This window comes from Pelmatolapia mariae, linkage group LG20 (genome assembly GCF_036321145.2).
Source record: "Pelmatolapia mariae isolate MD_Pm_ZW linkage group LG20, Pm_UMD_F_2, whole genome shotgun sequence".
Lineage (NCBI taxonomy): Eukaryota > Metazoa > Chordata > Actinopteri > Cichliformes > Cichlidae > Pelmatolapia > Pelmatolapia mariae.
In genome coordinates, this window is record NC_086244.1 from 22,688,060 (window position 1) to 22,713,530 (window position 25,471).

Here is a 25,471-nt window from a genome sequence, read left to right on the forward strand (position 1 = left end):
CAGAAAAATGTCCCTATGCTCAACCCTGTCCAGGATTCAACCTTGGCTGACAGAGAGAAAAGTCCCCTCCCGGAAAATAAAAATACAATATGATAGCATTTCTCCATACTGGCTGTATATGAATAAGTGTGTGTGTTCACTCTAACTGTAATTTGCTTTACTTTGGCCGTAGGTTATGGAGTGTGCATAGAGTGGTTGCCCGTGTCCACAAACGCAGCAGAAAGCAGCAGAGCCAGCACACAGCTGACTATAGGAGGAACACACGTGTGGGGAAACACAGCACTGAGAATGGCCCGTGGCACTGGCAGATGGCTGTCATCAACTCAGAAATATACACAGCGAGTCTCTGCACCCAGCCACCCATCCATCACTTGGCACTCTGCCATGCCAATTAAAACAGCGTCGGGCACGCTGCCCTGCTCGCACACTGGGTTCACAAACACAAAACCCGAGGGGGTAATGACTGTGCGCGATGATATCTATTTATGTAAGATTCATTCAACATATAACTTAGCTTGGATGATGTAATTATAGATGAAACAAAGATAATGCGCTGTTCGTCTCTGTCGTTTGCGTTTTTGCTCCATTTTACGCACGTACAAAATCTGTTGGACCTTCACTGAAGTTCCAGATGTAGATTAAATGTTTTATTTATGAGTGAAAAGCAGGTGTCACATTTAGTATAAAAGGGAAGGTCTCTGTCTCTGTGTGGGCTAGATAAGATACTCTTCTTTCTGCTTCGCTGTCACTATATTTTTTCTTTCTAATATCTAATTGCTGGTCTCACCCCATCCATTACAGTGGCAGTGAAATGGAGGTGAATTAGCATATGTATAAAGCCAGTGTCAAACACAAGATGGTGTTAACAGCAGGGGGCACACCCCGTTTTTCAATTTTATTGTGTCTCGGTGTGTGTGCCCATGTGTGTTTTGCCTGTAAAAGTGTGTGCTCTCATGAGTTAATATATGCATGAGTGCATGTTGATTTAAACTTCATAAAAAGGGCCCTGATTTCTCCAGTCTGGGGTTGACTCAAACATAGGATAGTCAAAGCATCAGCGTAGAAGGCCAGAGCAGCAAGCAGATGCCTGTGTAGCATACACAAGTGAGTCGAATTAAAGTGTGCGTCGACATAAACTGTCTACGTAAGGTTTGTTGGATAACTGAGCTGCCAGAAAAGCTTTCATGTGCTGCTTCATTGATTTTGTCGGTGTCTGGACATTCTTTCACAAAGAAACATTTTGCCATTTTGATTGAATACCTTTGCTGTTATGATTATGGCAGTGAAGAACAATGTAATAGTTCATGGTCAATTTAGCGATAGCAGAGAAAATATGGGCAGTAATTTTAAAGCAAAGCTATGTGCACTGCAGTGCAATTACCCAACACTGCTTTTGCCTAATACATGTAGAAGCAGGTTGCTGGTGGTACAGATGTCTGGCAGATTACACTGTAATGTGAACAGGGTAATTCTAGTGTGTACCTTTTGACAGATGAAAAATATTTCCTGTATCTTAACAATCGAGAGATGCAAAATTGTGATTCATAGTATCATAAAATGCTGAGATGTTTTGGTGTCTGATATAACAATTTTACTGACTATCAACTGAAGCCAAACACTCAAAGTGTGCCCATCGAACGGTCAGGCATGGGAAATAAATGCTGACAGCAAGACAGATCAAACACTGCATGTTACAGCTGATTTTTATCTTCCATTCCTCTTTTATATGGTTTCCACTCAATTTGGACAATTTAGTAAGAATCAGGTCAGGATATTTTTCCCGGTTGCGCTTTCTCAGATTTAGCACACAGCAGGAAATAGTCTGCTTCAGATGCGTTTGCGCTTCTTGAACTACTCGGTGCGGTTAAAGCGAGACTGCTGCCTGCAGGCGGGAACACACATGATTCCAATTCACAAACAGTAAATGCACAGTTTTATTAGCTGCGCTATTCACACACTGGTTCAATCCCAACACCACACAGACTTTGCACAAAGGAGCTGGCAGGTAGAAGACTTAATGTCATAAGCCTGAACCAACTCTGTCAGGTGATGTCTAGAAAAGTCAGGACTGCAGCTTTGATTTTATGTATAAAAAGCTGACTTTTGGTGTCTGATAGAGCTTTGAAACTCCCACTGACAGCAGACCATTTTCACAAAAGCAGTTTGCAAGTACTGACGCGTAGCTCACAAATGGGAAAACTTCATGTGTCAAGAGGCCAAAAAATTCCAGCAGTTCTCCTGTTAACAATTAACAGCTAACAAATTACATCTCTCTCTTACTCATTCGCTCATAACAACTGACTGCACGAAAGTCGGACACTGCATGTTAGAGCTAATCTTAAACCGATCTGTCTTCAAGTCCTTTTTTATATTGCTTCCATGCATTTAGTGCGACAGGAAATGCGATTAAAAAAAATCAGAGACGCGAACACTGGGCGGCTTTTTGCTGGAGGCAGCAGCCAATATAGGTCGGTGTCCTCAATAACAAGTGACAGCTCCACTTATGTATCATTGCATATTAAGCGTCCTTAAATGAAGCTAATAAAATGCCTGTCTCTCTGTGTCTCACACTCAAACTTGCACACAGACACCAACACACTCAGTTTTCGGCACCTATGTGCAGAAATGAATGTCATATTAATTAAGCACATAAAGCCCCCACATGTCCTCTGTGACTTGACCTCAGTCTTTCTGTGAAGACGTGCCACACTAAAGCCAACTAATTTGGCTGCCAATCATTTTTCCTTCTCCTTTGCGCTGTGTACTTTATGTGTCTTTATAGTAGTCACTTTTCTAAACACAGGTCTATATGTTCCTGTCACTCTGCGATCTGCAAACCTCCTCTACTCTCTTTCTCTCCAGCCCTCGGTGATTCCCGATTTTCGGCTCTTCTAACACTAAATACCACTCTCTTCTTTGTTTTCTCTCCTTTGTCTCCGGGGCTGCTGAGCAGTGAACAGTGATCTCCAGAATTAATAACACAGAGAAAGAAGCAAGCAGGCGGACAATTGGATACTATAACTTCAGTTCAGGAAAACAAGTAAAGATGTCCTCCAGTGGGTCTTCATGCTGCCGAGTGAACTAAGTAGGTATTAGTAGTATTTCAGTGCCATTTGCATTTCTTCTCTCAGATAATGAGGCCGAAGAGAAGTTAAAGGCTCTGACATTAATGTGTGTGTGAGTGAGAAGATCAGGCACAGAGCTAGAGAAAGGTTACTTGTATTTGCATAGGCTAATGAAGGTCAAGTTTACATTGAATGTGTCTGTCCAGAAAGACACAAAGCCACCTTTGAAAATAGACTTTCACTCATAAACATCAATCCACTGGGCATGCAGCTACTTTGGTCAACCACTGTAAAATGAATGCAAAGTGCAGCTCATGATGCTCTGGTGTCAGTTTTTCAAGAAATGAATGTCAGGAAATCACTAATGTTATTTAAATTAATTTTGATTGAAATCATAAAACATCGAGTTCATCACTTGGAGATTATGAATGTGGATGTTAACTATAAAATCTGACCTGCCTGTGGTTTTCCAGTAAAAAAAAAAGTACGTTTGTCGTTGAGATATTTTAGTCATGCCTGAACGGAGCTGGTAGGACAAAAACCACTTCATGTCTAATCTGAGTCAGACAGTTAACTCTCGCATGCAGCTCAGCCAGGTAAAGTTAAAGGCTGCAGTTCATGTGTGATAATGACTTAGGAAGACATTCGCTAGTTACAGCTTTTCTAACTGGAAGAAATGCTGCTTTTCTATTTCAAATAAGTAATTTGATATTCATATCAATGACAAATATCAACAAAGGATTTTGTGAAAGATAATTAGACTCCACAAAAAAAAAATTTGCATTAGCTTTATTCAGTCACATTAGAGTAGAAATAGAAGGTAACGTCTTTGCGACTAATGCTGCATTTGTGGTTCACTAGTGGTAGCATGTTGGGAGTCCATGGACTGCCCCTATAAAAAGGAGAAAACATCTGTGGATGGATAGAGTGCATAAAATATGTGGTAAAACTGGTCTGTGTGCTACTACTCATCTTGTTGGTTTTTCCAGGCGGCTGGGTAGAGAGTAAAGTTATAACATACAAAGAACTAAAGTGAAACCGAGTGTTAAAAACAATGCAAAGTGTCCACAGCAGCCCCTGTTGATACTTTTTTGGTCTTTGATTTTTTTTAAGCTTCTCCCTTTCCTGGTGATTTCTGCTGTCGGTTTCTTCCCTGTTCTGGCCCATTTGTCAAGCAGTCAGCATTCCACAGCATATACAGCATCATCTGCGTCCAGCAACGTGCAATTGGGATTTTGAAGGACTTTATGGAAGCACGCTTGTAATGTTTCAAAACCTCTCTGTATGACGTCCATCGCAAAATACATACGCAAATTTGCACTACTGCGATACCACAAAAAAAAAAAAAGTTGTGGTTGTTGGGAAGCAACTTGTCACCAAACAATTGCAGTCTGCCTTGGAGTGACTGCAGTCACTGCCTGACACAGTTTGCAGTTTGTCAAAACTATGTATGTAGACATGCTGCCAGCATGTTGCAAGCAACTGGAGTCAATCTGTGCTGAGGACATCAGCCCTGCAATTCATTTTTCCAACTCAATTAGTCGCCAGCAGGTCATATTCGAGGGTTGCCTGGTATTTTGCAGTTAAATAGCTGTTTTGCAGCAATTGCATCACTTTTTGTGGAGGAATTTCAGTTTCAAATCTGAGGCTCTGGCTGGACTCTGCATTTCCGATGAACGTAGACTACAAACGAGTCGTAATTTTTCCCAATTTATCAAAGTTAATCACCATATTATCACAAACAGATTGCATTTAATTGCCAACTTGTTCCCATTCATCCACAAACTGATAGAAGACTGACTGTCTTATTGCTGTTTTATCACCATCCATCACTTTGAAGACAGCAACTGACTGCAAATGGTCACAGGCCTGACCCCCTCCCCTTCAAAGCAACCATTTCAAAGGCAACAAGATCTCAAGTTGTCTCCAGCCACTGTTTTGCCTTGCACAACTTCAGCTTTAGTTAACAGTTTTAGCCCCATATACTTCTCTTTTCACCATGCCACACTTAAATTCAGTTTATCTCAAGACGTCGTCAGTTCTTTGCTGCCTGGTTAATGCATGTGCTCGTAACGACGGATATCTGGGTCGATCTGCCAGCTAATTAACACAGTATTGACTGTGGCTCAGTGTCAGGAGAAAACTCACTGAGTGCACTACAATTAAAGGAATTTGCAGGTAAAACATACCACATGGGAGAAAGGCGGAGGGGATGCAGAGAGGCGCAAAACAGATAGAGAGGTGGTACAGATGTCCTGTAGGTTAATTACACAGGACTCTCTGCCTGACAATAAGGTGCCAACTCATCTGCAGAAAATTAGATGTGTGTGTTCGTGTGCAGACAGCTGCATGTTTAATGACAAACCATTATAAGGTAGGGAGTGCACAGTCCACATTTATCAACGTTTTCTCCCACATACGCAAGAACACGGGTCTGTACAGCTGACATACAACCACAAGGCATTGGAAAGTGTCTACGGTGCTTATTTGCATCTTCCACATCAAGTAAATGCACTTAACAGCATGCTAATGTCACACAAACACAACAGGCTTACCCAAGCAGAAATAAAAGCTGCATAAAGAAAGCAAACACAGGCTGTTCTTCACACGCTGCCCCACACAATAGATTTTAGATGAAGTCTGAGTGAAGGAAGGAAAAATGGGGCTCTGTGGGATAAGAAACGAATGAACTGAAGCCGAAACAAGAAGGTAAATAACAAAACAAGTAGACGCTCAATGAGCAAACAGGTAAGCGAGCATCGCACTGGAGATGAAGTTAACTCATTTAAACTTGCTTGTGTTTCACTTCCACGTTCTTCTCTGTTGACTCTTCTTTTTGCGCTCTCTCTTAAGTTTAAAAAGACCAAATACTATAATAAGATAATCTTTATCCTTCACCCTCCAAAACAGATTAACAATTAAAGCTCTTGGCCGAGACAGCCTTTGAAGTATAACAGCGACCAGTTGTTTTTTTTTCCCCCTTCTTCTCCTCTGGTCTTGAGGTCTTTCTCTTCTCCTCTTCGCTTTTGGCTGCAACCAACAGCCCTAATAACTGCTCACTACTGCATTATAAATCTTTTAATCCCAGAATCTTTATAATCCTTTGAAGCAGAAGCTGTAAAACTTACAGTGCAGCTAAAACGCAGTGTCAATGCTGACATACCAGAGAGGTGCTTTGTGCCATTGTTATACTGGACGATGCACAGCTATTTAATGTTTTTGGAGAAATCCTCCACATGGCTCCCAGTGCATCTTACATAAAAACAGAAAAAAAAATGCATTCCCAGTTGTGCTGCTCAGCACGAGAGCTGGAATAAAGAGCATGGACTAAAGGACTTGCCAAAGAGAGCACTCTGACCTCTCCGATGTATCAGGGGGCAGCCTGGGTGCCCGTGATGTTTTAACACTGGTGAGCTGAGAGAATCTCAACAGCCAAAAAACACACACAGACCCTGTAGGCAAACAGACCCCAGAGTAGTGATCACAGCGGTCTACTCATGCCAGCCCTGCTGAAAATACCCATCTAATCAACAGCGGCTGCTTCATCCACCATATTACCCTGCCCCCTGGTGCTAAAGCAAGCTGCGCCTTTAAAACAGAGAGTAGACCGACATCACAGAGCTGTTAAAGCGCAAGAGAAAAAGAAGCACAAGTGACACTGAGTGAGCAAGAAATGCATTGTCATCGTTTGTTGTTTAGGTTCTTGTGAATTTGAATGACGTGAAGGTCAAACAGTGCGAGATCTGTTCAGGAAAAAGACAGGAAGACGGGCTGAGCTGTGAGAATGTGATGTGGGAAAAACATGAAAACAGAGGAAATGAGCAATGGAACGAGAGAATGACGCACACTGCCGATTCTACCGTTATCATCTTCCACCCATTGCGGGTTTCTAGGGAATAGAGATGCAACAGAAGAAAGCATTGCCTGTGGCAGCAATAACCTACGCTAAATGATATGATATCTGTGTGTGTATGTGTGTACACGAAAGCACTTTCTCCGGCTGTTTTATGAGTAGCACAGCATCTCAGACAGCTTTCACTGTTCCCTTTAAGCTTGTAAGAGTTATGTCTACAGATGTAAACTCAATTTCACATCCTGCACCATTTTTCTTTTCCTTTTTTGGCTGTCTTCCTACCCACACTCTACCTACCTCACTGGAAATGTTTTCTCAGACACAACTGTTTTATTTACCAGTAAAGCAAGTTCACAGGAGTGAAAGAAGAAAGACGGAAGATGGGACGATACAGAGAGACGACAAAAACAACTGTGGGTTTTCTGCTGACTGCATTGATCTTTTAATGACTCATTCTTATAACGGTAGTATGATAACCAAACCCAGTAAACAGCGATGTGTACTATAATATCGATTTAGTGAAGGCAACAAAGAATAGAAGGACAGAGATGGAGGAAAATATCCCTCGCAGTGATAAATGAATAATACATTAACCCAGTTCGAAAAGGTTGCCTCCACTTCAAGCTCATCCTTCAAATCTTGAAGTTCCTTTTTTGGCTGAATGTTGCCTGCAGCAGCAGTAAGCAACAAAACAAGGCCGACTTCCCCTAACCCAAAGCTTTACTTCTGAAGCACTTCCATCCAGCTTATGACAAATCTGAGCTGATGGATGACAGCGATGCCTCCATTATTGGCCGATGGATCCACATTTTTCAACTTAATGAAACATGCTCCTTGGAGCCCAAACTAAATATTTAATGGCCTCTCACTGCGACCTTGAAACCCTTCTAACAAAGACAAAGGGACACCCCACTTTCTTCCTTTTCTTTTCAACCATCCCTTCAGCTCTCTCTTTTTCCCCGTCTGGCCCCGTTTTCCAGCCAGAGAGGAAAAGGGGACTAACCAAAACAACAGTGGACATCTCAAAAGGATTCAATTTTCCTAAGCAGCGCCCTGCTTTTACCCAGAGAGGAAGTGGGGATACAGGGAAAACGATGTCACTCGTGACGCTAAGATTTCAGTACCAATTTCCCTGCTTCTCTAGGGAGCGACTCCCATGGAGTTGCAGTTGAATGCTTGGTTGAACAATTTCATGTAAATTGCAGGCAAAAGGGTGTTGCCATCTCATGTGGAGTAGAAATTCAACGAAGGCGAAGGATAAACCAATTCACTGTGCATAATGCAAGTAGTAATGAGGTTCAGCGAGAGTGCCGGGGCTGTAAAGTGAGGCCAGCCATTTTATTATCCTTCTCCGTGGGGGCCATGGGATGAATGGTAAAATCCAGTGCTTCTCATGGCTGGGTCCCTTTGCTTGTTTCCAATCTATCAAACTGCATTCACAACACTTCCCCAGTTGTAAATAATTCCAGCATTAGATAAAATCAACAGGACTCTGAAACACACTGGTACATCATAGTTCAAGGCTGACAACATCACTGCGTGTTCACTCTCTCTTTCTGTCTGTCACCTACTGCCAACATTAACTACTCCACATGTACTAAAGTGACAATAACTGTGAAAAATAGGTGTGGGTGTGTCACGGTGGAGTCAGAGGGTAAGTGACTGTTAGTGTGAGTAAATCTGTGCCATTGTGCGTGTCTTGAACCCAACTTCCTGCAGAGCTGGTCACCGAGAGTGCCCTGGCACCCATCCAGGATTGGGGCAGTCGGTCATATATGTGTGTGTGTGTGTGTGTGTGTGAATGTCCATGCTCGCAGGATGTGAGTTTTTGGCGAATTGATACAGAGCTTATAAAGAGAACAATAACAGTCCTTCCAGTGTTTGAGTAGCCCGTTAGCATCTGGCAGGTCTGAGCCTCAGCAGACAAAACAACTGAGCAATTTTTCATTTGGAGACCAGGGCAGAGGAAGGTAGGCTGTCCCGGACAAAATAACGGGCTGCTGTGGAACTGTACCAAAAAAGAAAGCTTAAAGTAAGACAAAAACATCACCTTCCTTTCTATTCTGTTCACATTTAACTCACAGATATCCAACTTACTGTGATACAATGAAGTCCTGGCCATCTAGACTCAGCATATGAACGGTATTTTAATGTGCATAATGTCAGCGGGTATTGTTAACTTGTACTCACAGCAACAAGAATCTGTGCCCCACTGTGCATGACCTCAATGTACTGATAGTCCATGAAGCAGCCCATGACAGTGATGTAGGAGTGGCTCTCCGTGGTATGGACCCCAGGAGCCTGTGGCATCTCTCTCCGCACACAGCCGGGGCCATGTTCACTCCACCAGGAATGATGAGCTGAGATGTTAAATGTTAGCAGGTCACTGTCCTGGAAGGAGAAGGAAAAACATTAACTTCTTTGCTAGGACTGTATTCTTTAGTTATTAAGCACATTCATGTATTTTTTATAAGGAAACCAAGGCTGGCTTTCAAAGCAACCAATGCACAGATGCTCAAAAGGCAGGGAGCTTAACTTTGGAAACTTACAGAAGCTGTTGGAAGACAAACAAGCATCTTTAGACTGCTAATGACTCTCCAAAGCCTTACTTATGTTAGCGCTGCATTGAGCTGGTTCTCAAAACACAATATAACAACATGTTCACCATCTTACCTTAGTGTGCGAGCATGTCAACGTTATGCCAGTGCAGCTTTGACTGATAGATAATCACAACCAGAAAAATGTGGTTTAAAAAAACCCTTCAGGCAAACATAGTGGTGACAATTTTTACACTTCATCCAGCTGTCAAAATTTAAGAATTAAGAATTTTTGTACTAAAACGTTAGTGTTGAATTATTTGATGGTTGCGTCTGGTTCATTTAAAGGCAACCCATCAAATAATTCAACACTAACGTTTTAGTACAAAAATTCTTAAATTTTGACCTCACTGTAGCATTACAGGGAACATGAAGGGATTGCCAAGGTACACTCATCAACCACTTTATTAGGTACACCTTGCTAGTACCAGTTTAGACCAACTTATGCTTTCAGAACTGCTTTAAGTCTTTGTAGCATAGATTCAACAAGGTGCTGGAAACATTCCTCAAAGATTTTGGTCTATATTGATGCATTACACAGTTGCTGCAGATCTGATGTAAATCTCCCATTCCACCACACCCCAAAGGCACGCTATTGGATTGAGATCTTGTAGATGTGGAGGCCATTTGAGTACAGTGGACTCACTGTCCTGTTGAAGAAACCAGTGTGTGTGATTTGAGTTTGTGACATGGCGTGTTATCCTGCTGGAAGTAGCCATAAGAAGATGGCTATATTGTTGTCTTAAAAGGAATGGACATGGCCAGCAACAGGACTCATGATGTTCAATTAGTACTAAGGGGTCTAAGTGTGCCAAAAAATATCGCCCACACCATTACATCACCACTAGTCTTAAACTTTGATACAATCCAGAATGGATTTCATTTTATTTATGTCAAATTCTGAAAACAAGCAGTTTGATCATTCTCCTCTAATCTCTGTCCTTAACTAAGAACAACCTCCCAAAGAAATACCATTCACTAGATAATTTCTCTTCCCAGTACATCAGCAGTTTCTGAAATACTCACACCAGCTTGTCTGGCACCAACTACCATGCCATGTTCAAAGTCACTTAAATCACCTTTCTTTCATACTTGGATTTGAACTTCAGACGGTTGTCGTGACCATGTCTGCACACAGATGAACACATTCATCTAATACAATAAGTGACCGTACATCACATGTATGTCAGGTATTTAGTATGAGCACATTTTCATGGCATTATATACTGAGTGGACTGAACTTGTCATACCAAAAAACACATTCTACCACTTAGAAAAAGTGCGATCTCTCCATGTAAACAGTTATTGTTTGCATTATTTTTTCAAATGTCTGCTTCCATCACTATATTTGAGGTAAATAAAATAGCATTTATAGTTTAAAAACATTAAAAATGTCATGAATTCAAATCATCTATGTGCCTTTCCAGAAGCCGCTTGTTTCTCAGGATAACTTAGAAACATCTCAGTCACTTTTTTTGGAACTACTTTCTGAAAAAAAAACCAAAAAAACAAAACATAAATGATAATATTAATGCCATCTTTCTGTTGACATCTTAAAAATGCACTCCTCTCTCTGGACCTCAGTTGTCTTGGGTTGAACAGAGAAATCTTAAGAGGCTTATATCCTACATTTAATCGAGTAAAATCAAAAACAACTGCCGGGCTAGACAAATAATATTTCAGAATTTGGCTGAACTAAATATTATTAATATGTGCATAAGTCTCAGCCAGGAGATATGCTGTTTATGTGAGGTTTATAAATTCTTAAGCCATACTACAGCAATACTGCAACTTTTGGAGACAACTTTTTTATGCATATAAGTCTGCACGGTGTTGCTCAATTTTTACACAACCATATGAGCTCATGGACACACACACAACCACACACACACACACACACACACACACACACACACACACACACACACACACACACACACACAAATCAATACCCCGATACAGCAATCTAACCTTGCATCTGCCCCTCAGTGACAAGACATGCATTATTAACGTTGCCAAGTGCTGTCAGGAAACATCTGATTCCTATCAACCCCCACTGGCACATACATGGACACATCAACAACACATACATCATAATATAACCAGATTTTAAGAGCAGGGGCAGAACTGGCTCAGGAACACCGATCTTCTGGCTCAGGATCCAGATGTTTAGGGGGTCCAGTCCCCAGAATCTGTAGTCCACATGCCAAGATATCAAATCTAAATATGCACCTAAGACAGGCATTTGTGTGTGCGTGCATAGAGGAAAGCACACAAAAAAATGTGTGTGAATGTGGCTCGCAGTGTTAGAGCACGTTGAGTGGTCAATAACACCAGAAAAGTGCCACATAAACACCAGTCCATCTGTGCAGTCAGCAGCAAAGTCTTCAAGGAGTCAGAAAAAATATTAATCATGATGCTGATATTATCCCTCTTTCTTCTTGTAGATTACCTATCATCCCCCTCAGTTTCTTATTTTATTTTGCCATCATTCTGTCATTTTCTCAACAGTCACAAAAACAAGGACAGCTGAAGGTCAATAGGTAGGATTGTGAAGACTAATGACTTGACAGATGCCACTGATGGATCCTGCGAGCGAAGGAAACCATCTCTATCCCATCTGTAGCCAAGCTCACAACTGCATTACGTCAGCAGTCGATACTGAAGAGGCTTTGGGCAACTTACTGTCAGGAGTGTTATTGTTATGCTTCCAGCACCCCAAAGCACAAATCAATCCCCCCCATATCATAGATTTAAGATTAGTCTACTGATGTTACTCAAACTATTTTCTCTAACAAAAGTCAATAGAGATTTAGAGACAGCTCTGTTAGAGGACTACTAGGAACACGAGGCAGTCTATGAGGCTAAACGTCGAAATGATTAGGCTCTTATTTAATTTGTCGTTTGTGAAATAAAAAGATTAGAAACTATGCTTGAGTGATCGCACTGGGGAAATAAACCTGAGTACTGAACTAAATGCTTTAGATTCTTCTAGTTCTGATTAGTCTCGAATTTACTTAAATTTCACAACCGTGAGGACACACAGTGAGCCACATATTGATTCATGAGCTGGAAAGAAAGTGCTCGCGGTGGTCTTCTATCATCTCTAAAACACAGTCAGCAGACACAGTGTGTGCTGGGGATGAGTGAGAGAGAGAGGCAGAGTGTAAAGTTTCACACTCCGTTCACACTTAGGTGGATCGATATGAAAATTTGTCCACGTTATTGTTTTAAGATAAGAAACCAAGAAAATAGAGGGGAAAAAACACTAAATATTTTTGCCCTTGTTGGCTTTAAATACACAATCAGCGTATAACTAGTTTATCTTAACTTATGTTTTAATTTATGTGTAAAGCCAGTTTATCAAGTCTGAAAGGTTTGAGCTAATCATGGCTCAGAAGTACTACCACTTAATCTAAAAACAGGCAAACTTCTGAGCTGTAACACTTAGATGCAATTCCTTTTTTATATCCACCAAGTAACCTGACACGCTAAACATAAACAAAGGTCAATTAAAACCAAACCGTCAAGCCAATCCAGCTAATGATTCATCACAATATACAGGTTATTGTAATGCGTGAAGTGCAGAGAGACAGTAATAGATTTTGTAGTCACCGGTTAGCTGTATTGCACAAACTAATGAGAATTTATTAAAAAAAACCAAAACTAATGGGAAGTCGAGGGAGCTCACACACAGTCACATAAAGGAGAACTTAATCCTGTTTAACTAACATCTGACCAATGCTGTAGGAGGAGCAGGGATTTTTGTGAATTGCGGAAGGACGGACAACAGACTGACCATCACAAAAGCTCAAAAACTGTAATTTGTGATCAGCTGCTTTCGTCAAAATAAATTAAGCGATCACAGAGGTAGGCATATTTATGATAAACACAAAAGTAGAGTTTTCAGATTTCTCTACTGTGCAGCACTTTTATAGTCTTATAGGAAGAATAAATAATTGTCCTTTCACTTTCAGACCAGATAAAACTAAGATAAGGAAAGTATTTACTGTAAGTATTAGGCAATATTAGTCACATGTCAACTTCGGACAGTGTCTGCAGGTTTGGACACTATCTAAGCTGCGTTAAATCTACAGGTTTGATTTAGGCGAGAAGCTGCCAGGAACGAGTCAGGACAAAATGTTTCCTTTATGAGTTAAATTGAACATTACACAGATTTTGTACTAGACATCTGGCTGGCTGAAGTCTTTTTAATGTGTGGTCCAACTAATTTGGACATTGCCATTTTTATGTACAACCCCTCTGAAAAAAATTCAGAAAAAAGGGTAAAATGTCTACTTTCTGTGAACCAGAGTGTCTCATGTGCAAAGCATGAGAGAGAATTAAGACTGTGAATGACCAGGGACTCTTTAAAACAGAGGTGCGTGCAGAGTAGCAGGGGTCTGTCTGTCAGTCTGTGCTGTACCATGGGGGAGGGGATAAGGGATCAATAGGAGGTGACAGAGCATGTGGCATATGACTCTGACAACCTGCCCCCTCACTTTGAGGGTCTGGCTAGCACACACCACTCACACAAACACATGCACACCCTCCAGTAAAGTTCTGTCAACATCACTCAGAGCAAGCCAGACAAAATTAGCTGACGCTGTTTTATGATAAAATGTGTTAGGGTCCTGTGTGTCAAGTTTGGCCATGCATGTGTGCATGGGACGTGGTTGTGTGCGTGTGTGTGCTCCATTAGCCAGCCTTCCTCCTGGCCACCATATGCAGAGCTTGGAGCCCAGGCCGGCTCCATCTGTCGGGTTAATGCCCAGCCTCAGCCCCGAGCAGCTGTCCCCTACAAGCCTCATTATTCTAGCAGGAACCATGCAAAACCTCACAACCGCCACACGCACACACAGTGGACGCACAAAGACATTCGCAGTGAGAGACAGACACAATTGATGGAGCCAAGGACTATCACACAATGACAAAGTCGCCAGAGCCTGCCTGGGAAGGTGTTTCTGAAACTCATTTTGGCTGTCTGAGCAGGTGTCAGATGAACACTGCCGACAAGAATTCATTATTCTCAACGGTCAAGCCTGCAACTGGACAAGCTACCCATTAGTGGAGAGGAGAGGAGAGGAGAGAAAAGGGAAGGAGAGCAGAGGAGCTGCATTTTCTAGGCTTTAAAATTTAGAATAAATTATATATATATATATATGTATATATATATATATATATATATATATATATATATATATATATATATATATATATATATATATATATATATATATATATATATATATATATATATATCAAAGGCACAATGAACAAAGTGAAAACACTTGGAGAAAGAGGAGGGGGGTAGAGTGAAGGTGACAACCCAAACACTTGCCTTTGTCTGGTTGAATACCAATTTGATCTGTGCTGAGGAACCACAGGGGATCCAGCCACAGAGAACTCAAAACTGTGCATGTGTGTGGGTTTCACACTGCTTGGGAGGGGACTGTTCCTGATTATTTACCTATTACATTTAAGCTTCCACTTGAAACACAGCAGGGTAACCCACAGGTCGACAGAAACGCAGCAGCCAAATATAAGAAAACACACACATACATGCACACACACATGCTGGGGGTGTTGCTTTTGTGGGTGAATATTGTACAGAATCCTCAAGGGAGTGATTTATTGTTCAGAGAGTGGATTCATAGATGGCTGTGTCACACATTCATTATATACTGCAAGTAATTGTGTTTACTCTGGCTTCACTGTTATTCTCACCAAGGCCTTCGGGCTTGTTCAGGCAGAAAAGACCTGGCGGCAATGCATCATATCTAATTACAGCTGAAATATATGTTCAGTGCCGATAAAGCTCAAGAAGCCTTAATTATGCTTTTATATTACATGGCAACAATTCTTATAGGTGCAGCCTGGTGCAATAAAGCAACAGCACTGGCACAAGGTCAAAAGGAAGCCGAATCATTTTCAGGAAAACTATTACTTGAGGCTTTTTTTGTGGCTTCTTTTCCAGAGAACCATCTTTGCTTTCATCTGTCCTGGCTCTCAGGACAACTGCACCCTTTCTCTTTTGGAATTTGTAATCAAACCTCAAATTTGAAAACACTAAAAATTTAATTAGCTAGCCTTTCACAGAGATTTCACCCTCTGTCCTCGAGTGGAATAACAAAAATAAGATTTTATACCTTATCTAAGTGTGGTTTTTGAAAACAAATGCCTTCCAACATGGTTAGAGAACACACCTACCAGAACCTGACAGTTACCCTTACAGGATTTAACCCATTCTCTGCTCATCATATCAACACAGCCTGCACCAGACTGAGACAACTCAAACTGAACACCTGCAGAACAAAAGCGTCAACAAAAAAGAAATTTTAATGGCCTTAAACAAAAGCAAAGGAAAGAAAGCAAGGATCCAAGACGTCCAGGTCTGCATCTGGTAACATAACTAAAGTGAGGCATATGTACACATTATAGCTCATTGTGCAGAAACTCTTGTATTTTCACTTAAACAAGCAGCTGTTTTTTATGTGCATTAAAGCTATATAAAAATTTAACAGTGCAAAAGCAAATTCCTTGCTGACAGTTTAACCAAAAGGCATTTCCAGTGGAAATTGGCCGACATATCCTCAGCATAACCATGTATAATATCCACAAAAAAAGAGGTTATACACACACAACACGGTAATATTATGTTGAAGCACAGTACGTATTACGGTTGCCGTAATGCTCCGACAATCCATCAAGAGTTGCGGCTTCGTAGCTTGCCAAAGTCGTATTAAAACTAGTTCTGTCAGCGTTAATCTCATTAAAATGCCGTTAACGCCATAAGCGCGTTAACGCAGCAAATCTCCGTTAGCCAGTTAACGCGGATCGCCCCGTGCGTGGGGATAGACGGCGCTAATGCGTTGACGCTGTGCAGCCCCAGGTTTTTCGGCCCGCTTGCATGTTCTACCAAAAATTGTGCTTTGGTGGGTATCTGACGGATGAAAACCAAACCAGTTCCACACTACTGAAGTTGGCACCATTTTTACAAACCACTTGTGGTTCATCTGTTTCAACGATCCGCTTTCACCCTTCTCATTCTCAGTCGCCACCATGCTTTTTCCGCCATGTGCGTATGAAAACAAAGGCACTGCACATGTGCGTTTTACCCATATTCTATCGCGATATTTCATTTTCCTATCGTTGCCCAACATTATACCGGTATTACCGTGAATGGTATGATATGGCCCAGCCCTACGTAACAGTTTATCTTCTGCATATAATTAGGACACTGATTACCCGTCTGACCAGAGATATATTTGAGGTGGTCTCTTACTGATCTTTTGCATCAAGGGTTGGATGTTTGGTAGGTATAGCACAGATCAATATCTGTAACGGAGGGGTTTTCAGGTGCATCAAGAATCATGCCATTATAGATGTAGACTGGGCTACAGCTCTCAAACACAGGACTACTCCCTCACCAGCCTGAAACCATGACAAGCCTTTGCCACACATAGACTTTACTCAGGCTGAGCAGTCAGTTATATAAATATATCTGGCAAGTTAACTTATGATTTTTATTTTTGTTTTATCATCAGTGCTACAATGGATTTCAAACAACACCATCACTCATATTTTGAATGTATATTCCCGGCCCTTTCTCTCTCATAATTTCGTTGCTAGCTGGCTCGCTGACCAGGTCTGGCTACTATGTTACTCTCTTATTTAGTACTCAGAAAGTATTTGGGGTACATCTTACAAGTCACATTTTTAATAATTAATTTTAAAAAGTGGGAATGTTTCCTTCCACCTGCATGTGCACATACATAACTTTACAAAGATTTATCTCAGGTACAAACAGTAATGCTTCAATGGGATGAAGACACATGAAGGAAAATCCTGAGAAAACAGCAGGCTGGAATTTTGACATTCTCACCTTGGACAGGCCTCCTACTTCCAGGTAAAAACAGATGATGAAGACGTTCCAGGCTACCCAGATCGCGGCCCATACCGTGTACTGGAGGGGAATAAAAAACTGTTTAGCTGCAGGGAAAATTGAAGACAATATGACAGTTTCAAAATAAATGGCAGGCGGGATGAATAAGGTAGTAAACAAAGAAAAGGTTGTGGCCACTGGGCTTTCAAACCTACATAGCTCTATACACATGCAGACACTATACACACACAAATTTATATGGAAGACCTCTTTTTTTTCTTCATGATGCCAGTAAGTTCAGCAAGTCTATCTGAGCCCTAAGGGGGCTGCAGGTTTTTAAGGGCTGAGTGAAGCTCAAAACTAAACCATTTCTAAAATTGTACGCTTAGACAGCCAACTGTTGACAGCTATAGAGTGCTACTGAGTGGTATTCACTGACAGACTCATCACAGTGAAGATTGTCAAATCCTCTGACTCATGATGAACTGTGTGTTTAAAATGTCAGTGAAAGAGTAAAGAGCAAATCAGCGCCCCTGTAAAAATGTTCGTGTTAGATCTTGAAACCCCTTAGCTTGCAGTCTTCCATTTTCCATCTGACAATAGACAATGGCTGAAACTTTTCCTCCTTCCTCCCCTCCCTTCAATTCCTGCTTCCTCTGTGTCTTCATTTTATCCTGCGTGGCTTCTGTCTATCCTCCCCTGCCTCTCTTTATTTATTCTGTTCTCTGTATCTGTTGCACACTCCTCCAGTCTTTTCCTGTCATTAACATCACCATCTGTGCTTCCACTAATGCTGCTCAGAACAGGCTTTTAATGCCTTAGATGAACGTTACGTTGTCAAATAAAAACCAAAGTGCGTAAAAGTGCATTTATAAAGCCTTGTAGTGGTGCTTTCTGCCAAAGTAATGAACAAGCTGCATATGCATTCCACTGCGCTTTAAAGAACGACCTTCTCTGTCCCCAAACTTGAAGCCGTGTATAAATCTGATGAGCTCCTTAGTGGCCCACCACCCCCTCAAGATCCCACCCCCTTTAATTAGGCCTAATTACCAAGGGATTAGAGTGATTTAAGGGTGTCGCACAATGCACAAAAGAGTGCAGCACAATTGAAAAGCAACAACATGTCCGAGGTGTGGTACATGCACAGACAGAGAGCAAACGCAAAGTGATGCAAAACCCCCACAAAAAATAGGATTATGTGAGAGACTGTACAGAGTTTCAACTGAACTGCAAGACAAATGTGATTTATTTATGTGCACTCACCACTACAATGTAGCGTGGCCGGTACTGGATAGTGCCAAAGAGGCCGAGGATAACGATGATGATGTGGAAGAAGTTGGCAAGGATGGGGGCCCACTGGTAACCAAGGAAGTCAAAGACCTGTCTTTCTAAAGCCAACACCTAAAGGGTGAGAAGAAGAAGAAGAAAGTCAGGTTAACATGCAGTGGAAGAAAACCATCTTTCTCGAGGCTGCAGGGAAGTGCAAGAAATTAAACCTGATTACATAAATCTGGAAAAGGGAAACGTACAAAAACACCAACGGGCAATAATTAATAAGAAAGAATCAAGATAAACACTACAAGCCTGTGCTGCTCTTGGTTTATTGAAGACAACATGTGTCTCCCTCAAAGGAACTGGCCAACAATCCATACTGAGCCACTTGACATGAACAGCTTGAGAGTTTAGCCTCAAACGATGGAAGCACCCAGGGTGGGGTGGTGGTGGTGGGGGGCAGAAGTTTTATAAAATAAACAATGACAGATTTATTGATTCAACCCCTGCTGAGCCATGGACTAGATCACTATTTCCAACCTTTCTGCCAATGCCTGCCAGGAATGAGAATGCTCTGGGAACTTTATGGGAGGTGAGGGCCTTCCTTAATAATACCACTGCAGTGAGCTTATGGTACGTGCTTACAAACAACAACGAATATGTTCACATGCACAAGAAAAGTAAAACCATCTACAATTTAAAAAAAAAAAAAAAAAGAAATTCCACAGTTTTCCCAGTAGAGACTAATCATTCTTAGTCCTGCATCAATAACGTTTTAAGGCTAGTTACGTTTAAATAAAGATTTGTTCTAGAATGATGTCTTTCTTTGGTTTTTGCTTTATTTCTTCTTTTTTTTGAAGAGGACATCAGTCTCTTTCACCTTTCTTTGTAGCTCCAATCTTTCTGTGCAGTATTTTGTGACATGAAAAAAAAAACACAAAACAAAGCAAGCTGAACTTTCAAGACTAGCAGGCCCTATTTGCATCAACGCAATTAGCATGCCATTTGCTGGAAAATACAGGGAGAGGGTGCAAACCGCTTAATTAAAATTCCATTGCCGATCCAATTCCACTCCATTCCCAGTGTGTGTGTGTGTGTGTGTGTGTGTGTGTGTGTGTGTGTGTGTGTGTGTGTGTGTGTGTGTGTGTGTGCCTCAACCAATGATGTGTTTCGTTGTGTGCTGACATGTCATTTACAGCCAAGCGCTTGAAGATGGATGAGAGAGGGAGAAATCTTGTTGCTGCCTCAAAGATAGGAAGAACCCATCAAGCACACACACACACACACACACGCGCGCACGCGCGCGCACACACACCACACTCCATACACCACGGTGGCTGCGCTCCTTGATGTAATGGAAATGTTACTAGAAACTCAATGAGACATTGTGACAGGGAGGGGAGGGAGAAGATCAAACACTGAGTGATAATTAAAAATGAAAGAGGGGAATAAGTCCACAGGCAGGGTGTGAAGTGACAAAAGGGAGAGGTGAGTGAACCGCATCGAGCCTTACCATGCCAAAGTCAACGAATATCTCCACAAACTGCACTTTTCATGCACATGAAAATAAGACAACAGACAAGAAAAGATGGCTGGAAAACTGAGACAGATCGGGCGAATGCTGGGGAAATACATGGTATAAACTCAGAGAGATGGGAAAGGATAAAGGGAAAAAAATCACAAACAACATATGCTAATGCAAGACGACTGAGCCCCCCCAACTCTCCTGATAACTTCTGTCTATCCCCAGAATTGAGAAAGCCTGGAGGGAATGAATAAAATCAGGAGTCATAGATCTTCTGGCCAGCTCTGGGTCACGGTTAGAGAGCTAAATAAAACTGATGCACGAGGACTTCAGCAAAAATTAGATGCAGCTATAGGCTGCAGTTAATTTGTTTGAAGTGTTTGCCGGCTTGACCCAGACCCCATTATTGGAGTTATAATTCAGCTATGACTTTTAGATGCACGTCTGGATAAATATCTGAATTAATCCCTCCCTATTTTGTGAAGACATAAGAGAAGGTTAATAAGAATCAAGTGCTACTCCTGCATCACACTGGCTACAATCAAACATGAAAGAGACCCAGTTTTAAGCCTGATCAATGATTTTAATGAGATACCTCAGGCCGATCAATAATAAATTTTAAATTTTAATAATAAACTTAATGGAAGACAAGCAAACATGTACTGTTTGTGGTTTTAAAGGAGCTTTTTAAAACAGGCTCTTGAAGTTGATACAGATGACTTTCTAAAAAGCAGCTTTTTTAAATCCATAATTGATTGTGTAATGGTTAAATGAATTAATGCGCTGTACTTCTCATGTGGCAGGATGGATATCAGCTCTAGTTATCCAGCCTTGTGCTCCAGGCCGATGAACACAGTCCTGCAGCCAATCACATGCAGGAGTATTGAAGGAGCTGCATTTTGAGGTATCTTGCACTCTTTTCCTGCCTAATGATACCCTGTATATTAGTCCGTTGTATGGTGGTGTGAGGTATATCCCATCTCCCTGTCAGCCTGCCTCAGCTCCACAGGGAAAGCCTGACATTTTGTTATACGTTTTTTTCTTTTTCTCCCATTTCTCTTGTCCTTTCAGTTGAGAGGAAGTTAAGATTGCAAAACTTTTTGCTTTGGTCTGTTTATCCAGTATTCACTTTACATTTGTTCTGCTCTCGGTTACTTGTGCTATATTTTTTTTTGCCAGGATTCTCCCTGAGGTTAAAACTGAGCTTTATTACTGTTGCAAGAAAATCTGAAATAAGAACAAATTGACTTCTCATATTTTTCATCTAGTTATATGTTACTCCGAACTCCCCAAGCACCCTTGATCTCAAAATAATTATCTAAGTGGGGGAGTGAAATGTGGGTGGGGTGGGGGGGTGGAGAAGAAAAGAAATAACGGGAAGAACAGATGATACAGCTCCCCCAAAATGTTGTGCGCTAATCTTGGTGGAAGAAAAAAAAGAGATCAAATTCTATTAACCAGCTTTTATTCTCTTTGGCTAGATAAGTGAAAATAGCCCCAGGGTCTTATCTGTGTGTACTTGGTACAATTTCTGAAAAGGCTAAAAGAATGAGGAAAAGTCACGAGGTAATTTTAGATATTTTCTTCATTAAAACTTAGCGTGTCTGTCGGTTTAAAGAACACAGACTGCAGTCAAGTCTACCATCTTTCAGTTCTAAGGTTTTATGCATAACAACGTAAAATAAAAGCACAATAAAACCAGGTTTAAATTAGACATCAGATGAACAACAACACATGATAAATGGCTGTGTCATTTTTTTAAGCTACGCAAAATGCAGAAGCAGTGAGGAAAAAGTACACCCTATGATTCAGCAGCTTGTAGAACCATCTTTAGTAGCAATAAGTTGCTCTTCCTGTATGACTTTATCAGTCTCTCACATCACTGTGGATGAATATTGGCCCACAATTCTTTAAAACATTGCTTCAGTTCAGGTTTGCAGGCATTTATTTCTGCACAGCTCTCTTAAGCTCCTACAGCACTTCAGTCAAGTTGAGGTCTGGACTTTGAATGTGGCCATTGCAACACCTTAAATCTTTTCTTTTACAGCTAGTCTGTTGTAGATTTGCAAACCCTTTGGTTTGCATAATTGTCCTGTTGCTTTAGCTGTCGAACAAATGGTAAACAGAAGAGTTCATGATCAACTCAATGACTGTGGCTGCAAAACAAGCCTGAATCCTGATGTGCTGTTTGCTTTTCCAGATGTGGTGATGCGTATTATGGCAAACATCTCCACTTTGGTTTTGACTATCCAAAGGACATTGTTTCAAATGTTTTGTTGTTTGTTCACATTAAACTTTGCAAACCTAAGCCATGTTCTTTTTAGAGACAAGAGGCTTTCTCCTTCTAAACAAAGCATATTTGGTCAGTCTTTTTCTAATTATACTGTCATAACCTTCAACATTTCACATGCTAACTGAGGTCTGTAGAGTCAGAATTGTTGCTGCTGGGTCGCACAGCGTGCAGTGTTGCACACTCTGATCTTTGGGTGAATTTGCGGAGATACACACTCCTTTCTCTCTGTAAAATGATGGACTTGAAATTGTCTGGAAATGGCCTGTTAACGCTTCCTAGATTGATGGGCAGCAGCAATTGCATCTCTAAGATCATTACTGATGTCTTTTCTCCTTGGTATCATGTTAACAGACAGTCAAATGCTCCAAACAAGCAAAATCCCCAAACCTCTGCTTCTATAGAGACGCTCAGGCTTGCTGATGATCACTGAATCAAGTGCATTTAATTAGCAGCATCTGGCTGCTACTTACCCTCCTTATTCCTCAGGAATCAGTGAGAAGTTTTTCACCCACTGCTTCTGTGTTGTGGTTTAGGTTTTGTTAAACTGTTTGTCAGGTTTTGTCAGGTTTTATTGTTCATCTGACGTTGTATTTACCTGATTTTAAGACCGGCTGATTTTTTTTTGTGTGTGTGTGTCCTAATACTAAAACCTTAGAACTGAACTGGTGTACTTATCTTTTACGTATAAAAGATGGGTGTTACATTTGGGTTTCAGAAGCAGCACCAAACAGAAACTGCCTTAACGCTGCATTTTTTTCTAATGAGTAACAGAGGTCAACTCCTTTGGCTTCAGAAGGAAGTCTGATTATATAGAAGTCCATGGAAAAAATACCTCACTGCTGATGTAATTTATGACCTCAGTAAACACGCACTAAAGCTTTCAGTCTCTTGCCTTATTTAGCGCAATATCATGTTCATGATGTAAAATACAGTTTCATTTAGAGTGAAACAGACAAGAAAGCAGAGTGTGCTTTACCGCATGGCCATCTGTTGTCCGAAACATCCATTTTGCAATGTGGCACCAGCCAAAATGCTAAACTCTTTCCTAATAATTCTTATCCTGACACTGATTTTTTTTTAATATTGCTTACTAATATAAAAAATACACACACACACACACACACACACACACACACACACACACACACACACTGTCCTCAGCACATATGTTATCTGACATGGACTGCTGTCCCGGCTTGGGACAGAAGTCTAGTTAATAAGCATAAACCCCATCCAACCAACAAACATAATTCAGATCCCATGATGTATTTATTACACACAGCCATAGACCTTTTCCCTGAATTATTTCCACCAGTCATTGAATTAAAGATCATATAGGCATGAGGCATGAGGCATGTGTGAGTGTGTGAGTGTGTGCACGTTGGTGTGTCTCCTCTCCTCTGAGAAGCTGCAGTTACCCTATCACGCAAGCTGCTAACTCAATAATACACCAAGATGACAACAATCAATCAAGGATAGAAAGGCCTTTGCCCACCCCCCAGACACACACACACATACACTTACACAAAAAGCTATATAGCACAATTAGCCCACAATTCAAAGGGAGCGGGTTACTGGAGAGTGGGGTGGAATTTGATCAAAAGATACCAATGCTCTTCCAGGAATATTGAGCCGGCTACATAAAGGTCCGTAAAAGCCTCCCACTGACCTCTCGCAAGCACAAATGACTCCCTCTTGGGTGACGGAAACTCTTAGCGTGCATTTTGGTTTTGGGTGTGTATATGTGGAGAAGCATGTTGGCCACACATACCACTCCTCCCACTATAAATAACTGCCAATTATGGGATGGGTACGGCAGCAGGATGCAACAAGCACTCCTCACACTTCCACTACTGTCCATTCTGAGTTCTCTCTCTTCTCTGCTTTTTAATATCTATTTAAAGCTGTCAATTACATGGCCATGCAATACCAAATTAGGAACACAGACCTCAGTGCTGCTGCTTCTCTCACTTAGCTGGTAAATATACTCAGTCTCTAGAGGTATGCATACATGAGCAAACACAAACAGAGCAATAAAGAACACAGCCCGACAATATAGACCCCATTTTCTCCAATATGAAACTAGAGAATATCAAATCCGAAAGACATTTCAATCACCGCCACTTTTTAAATGTGCCACGAAAGAATGAAAGAAGGAAGCAAGCCACACATAAGAGTGATGTGGGGGATCAGAGTGAACTTGTCTGAGGGAGAAAAAAACGTTTGATCTGCATCGTTTGAGAGCTAATTAAGACGCGCATGTGTGCTCAAGATAAGTGGCTGAAATGAATGAAAGGCAGCGCGCTTTGACTGCGCATCCAACCGGGGTTTCAGACAGAGACCGAAACATGTGTCGCGCCGTCTTGACAGTTGTTTATGATTATTAACTCAAACCGTGTTGCCGTGAGTTCGAGATATCCAGAAAGTAGGGCAGATTTCTGGTGAGGCGTTAGGTGTGATTTCCACCCCGAGCTAGAAGATAGAGGTGACTGCTGACCCTCTCATTTCCACAGCTTCCCACCTTAGCCTGCAGATACCAGAGATCACATCAGTGTTTCTCTTTCTGTGTTTGTCCTCTGTGAAATGTCCTCTAATAACATGTTACTAGATGTGTCATCAGGATATGTGTGTGTACGTGTGTCCATTCTTTATGACTTTAGGCTGCATGAGTCAGACTTCTCTGTGTTCAAGCGTATAACTCTGACTCACACTGTCAGGCTGAAGGACAACACTGAGGCGAGCCAGGAGATATGAGGGGTAAATTAAAGACAACTCCTACTTATTCGGCCATCTCCCGTTTTCTTATCTCATTGGCTTTAATGGTTAATTTTACTTACATAAAAACACACGACTCAGTGAGAGCAAGCCAGATAAAATGAGACTCACAGGGCCAATTTGTATGTAATATTCAAACAGGCACTAATGTTTCACGTGTGTCTTGCCCTCTAACTGGCATTTTCCTGCCTGCTGGAAGTTACTGG

General features: G+C 41.3%; 1 protein-coding gene across 2 annotated transcripts in view; it reads right to left on the bottom strand.

Annotated features, from left to right (window-relative positions):
• nkain4 (sodium/potassium transporting ATPase interacting 4) overlaps positions 1-25,471 on the bottom strand; it is a 50,538-nt gene that overhangs the window by 13,658 nt on the left and 11,409 nt on the right. For both annotated transcript variants that reach the window (XM_063463823.1, XM_063463822.1), the window contains exons 2-4: positions 18,664-18,801; positions 17,401-17,481; positions 9,109-9,309 (exon numbers count right to left, since the gene is read on the bottom strand). In XM_063463823.1, the coding sequence (XP_063319893.1) occupies positions 9,109-9,309; positions 17,401-17,481; positions 18,664-18,801 (420 nt within the window). The remainder of the gene's footprint in view (positions 1-9,108; positions 9,310-17,400; positions 17,482-18,663; positions 18,802-25,471) is intronic.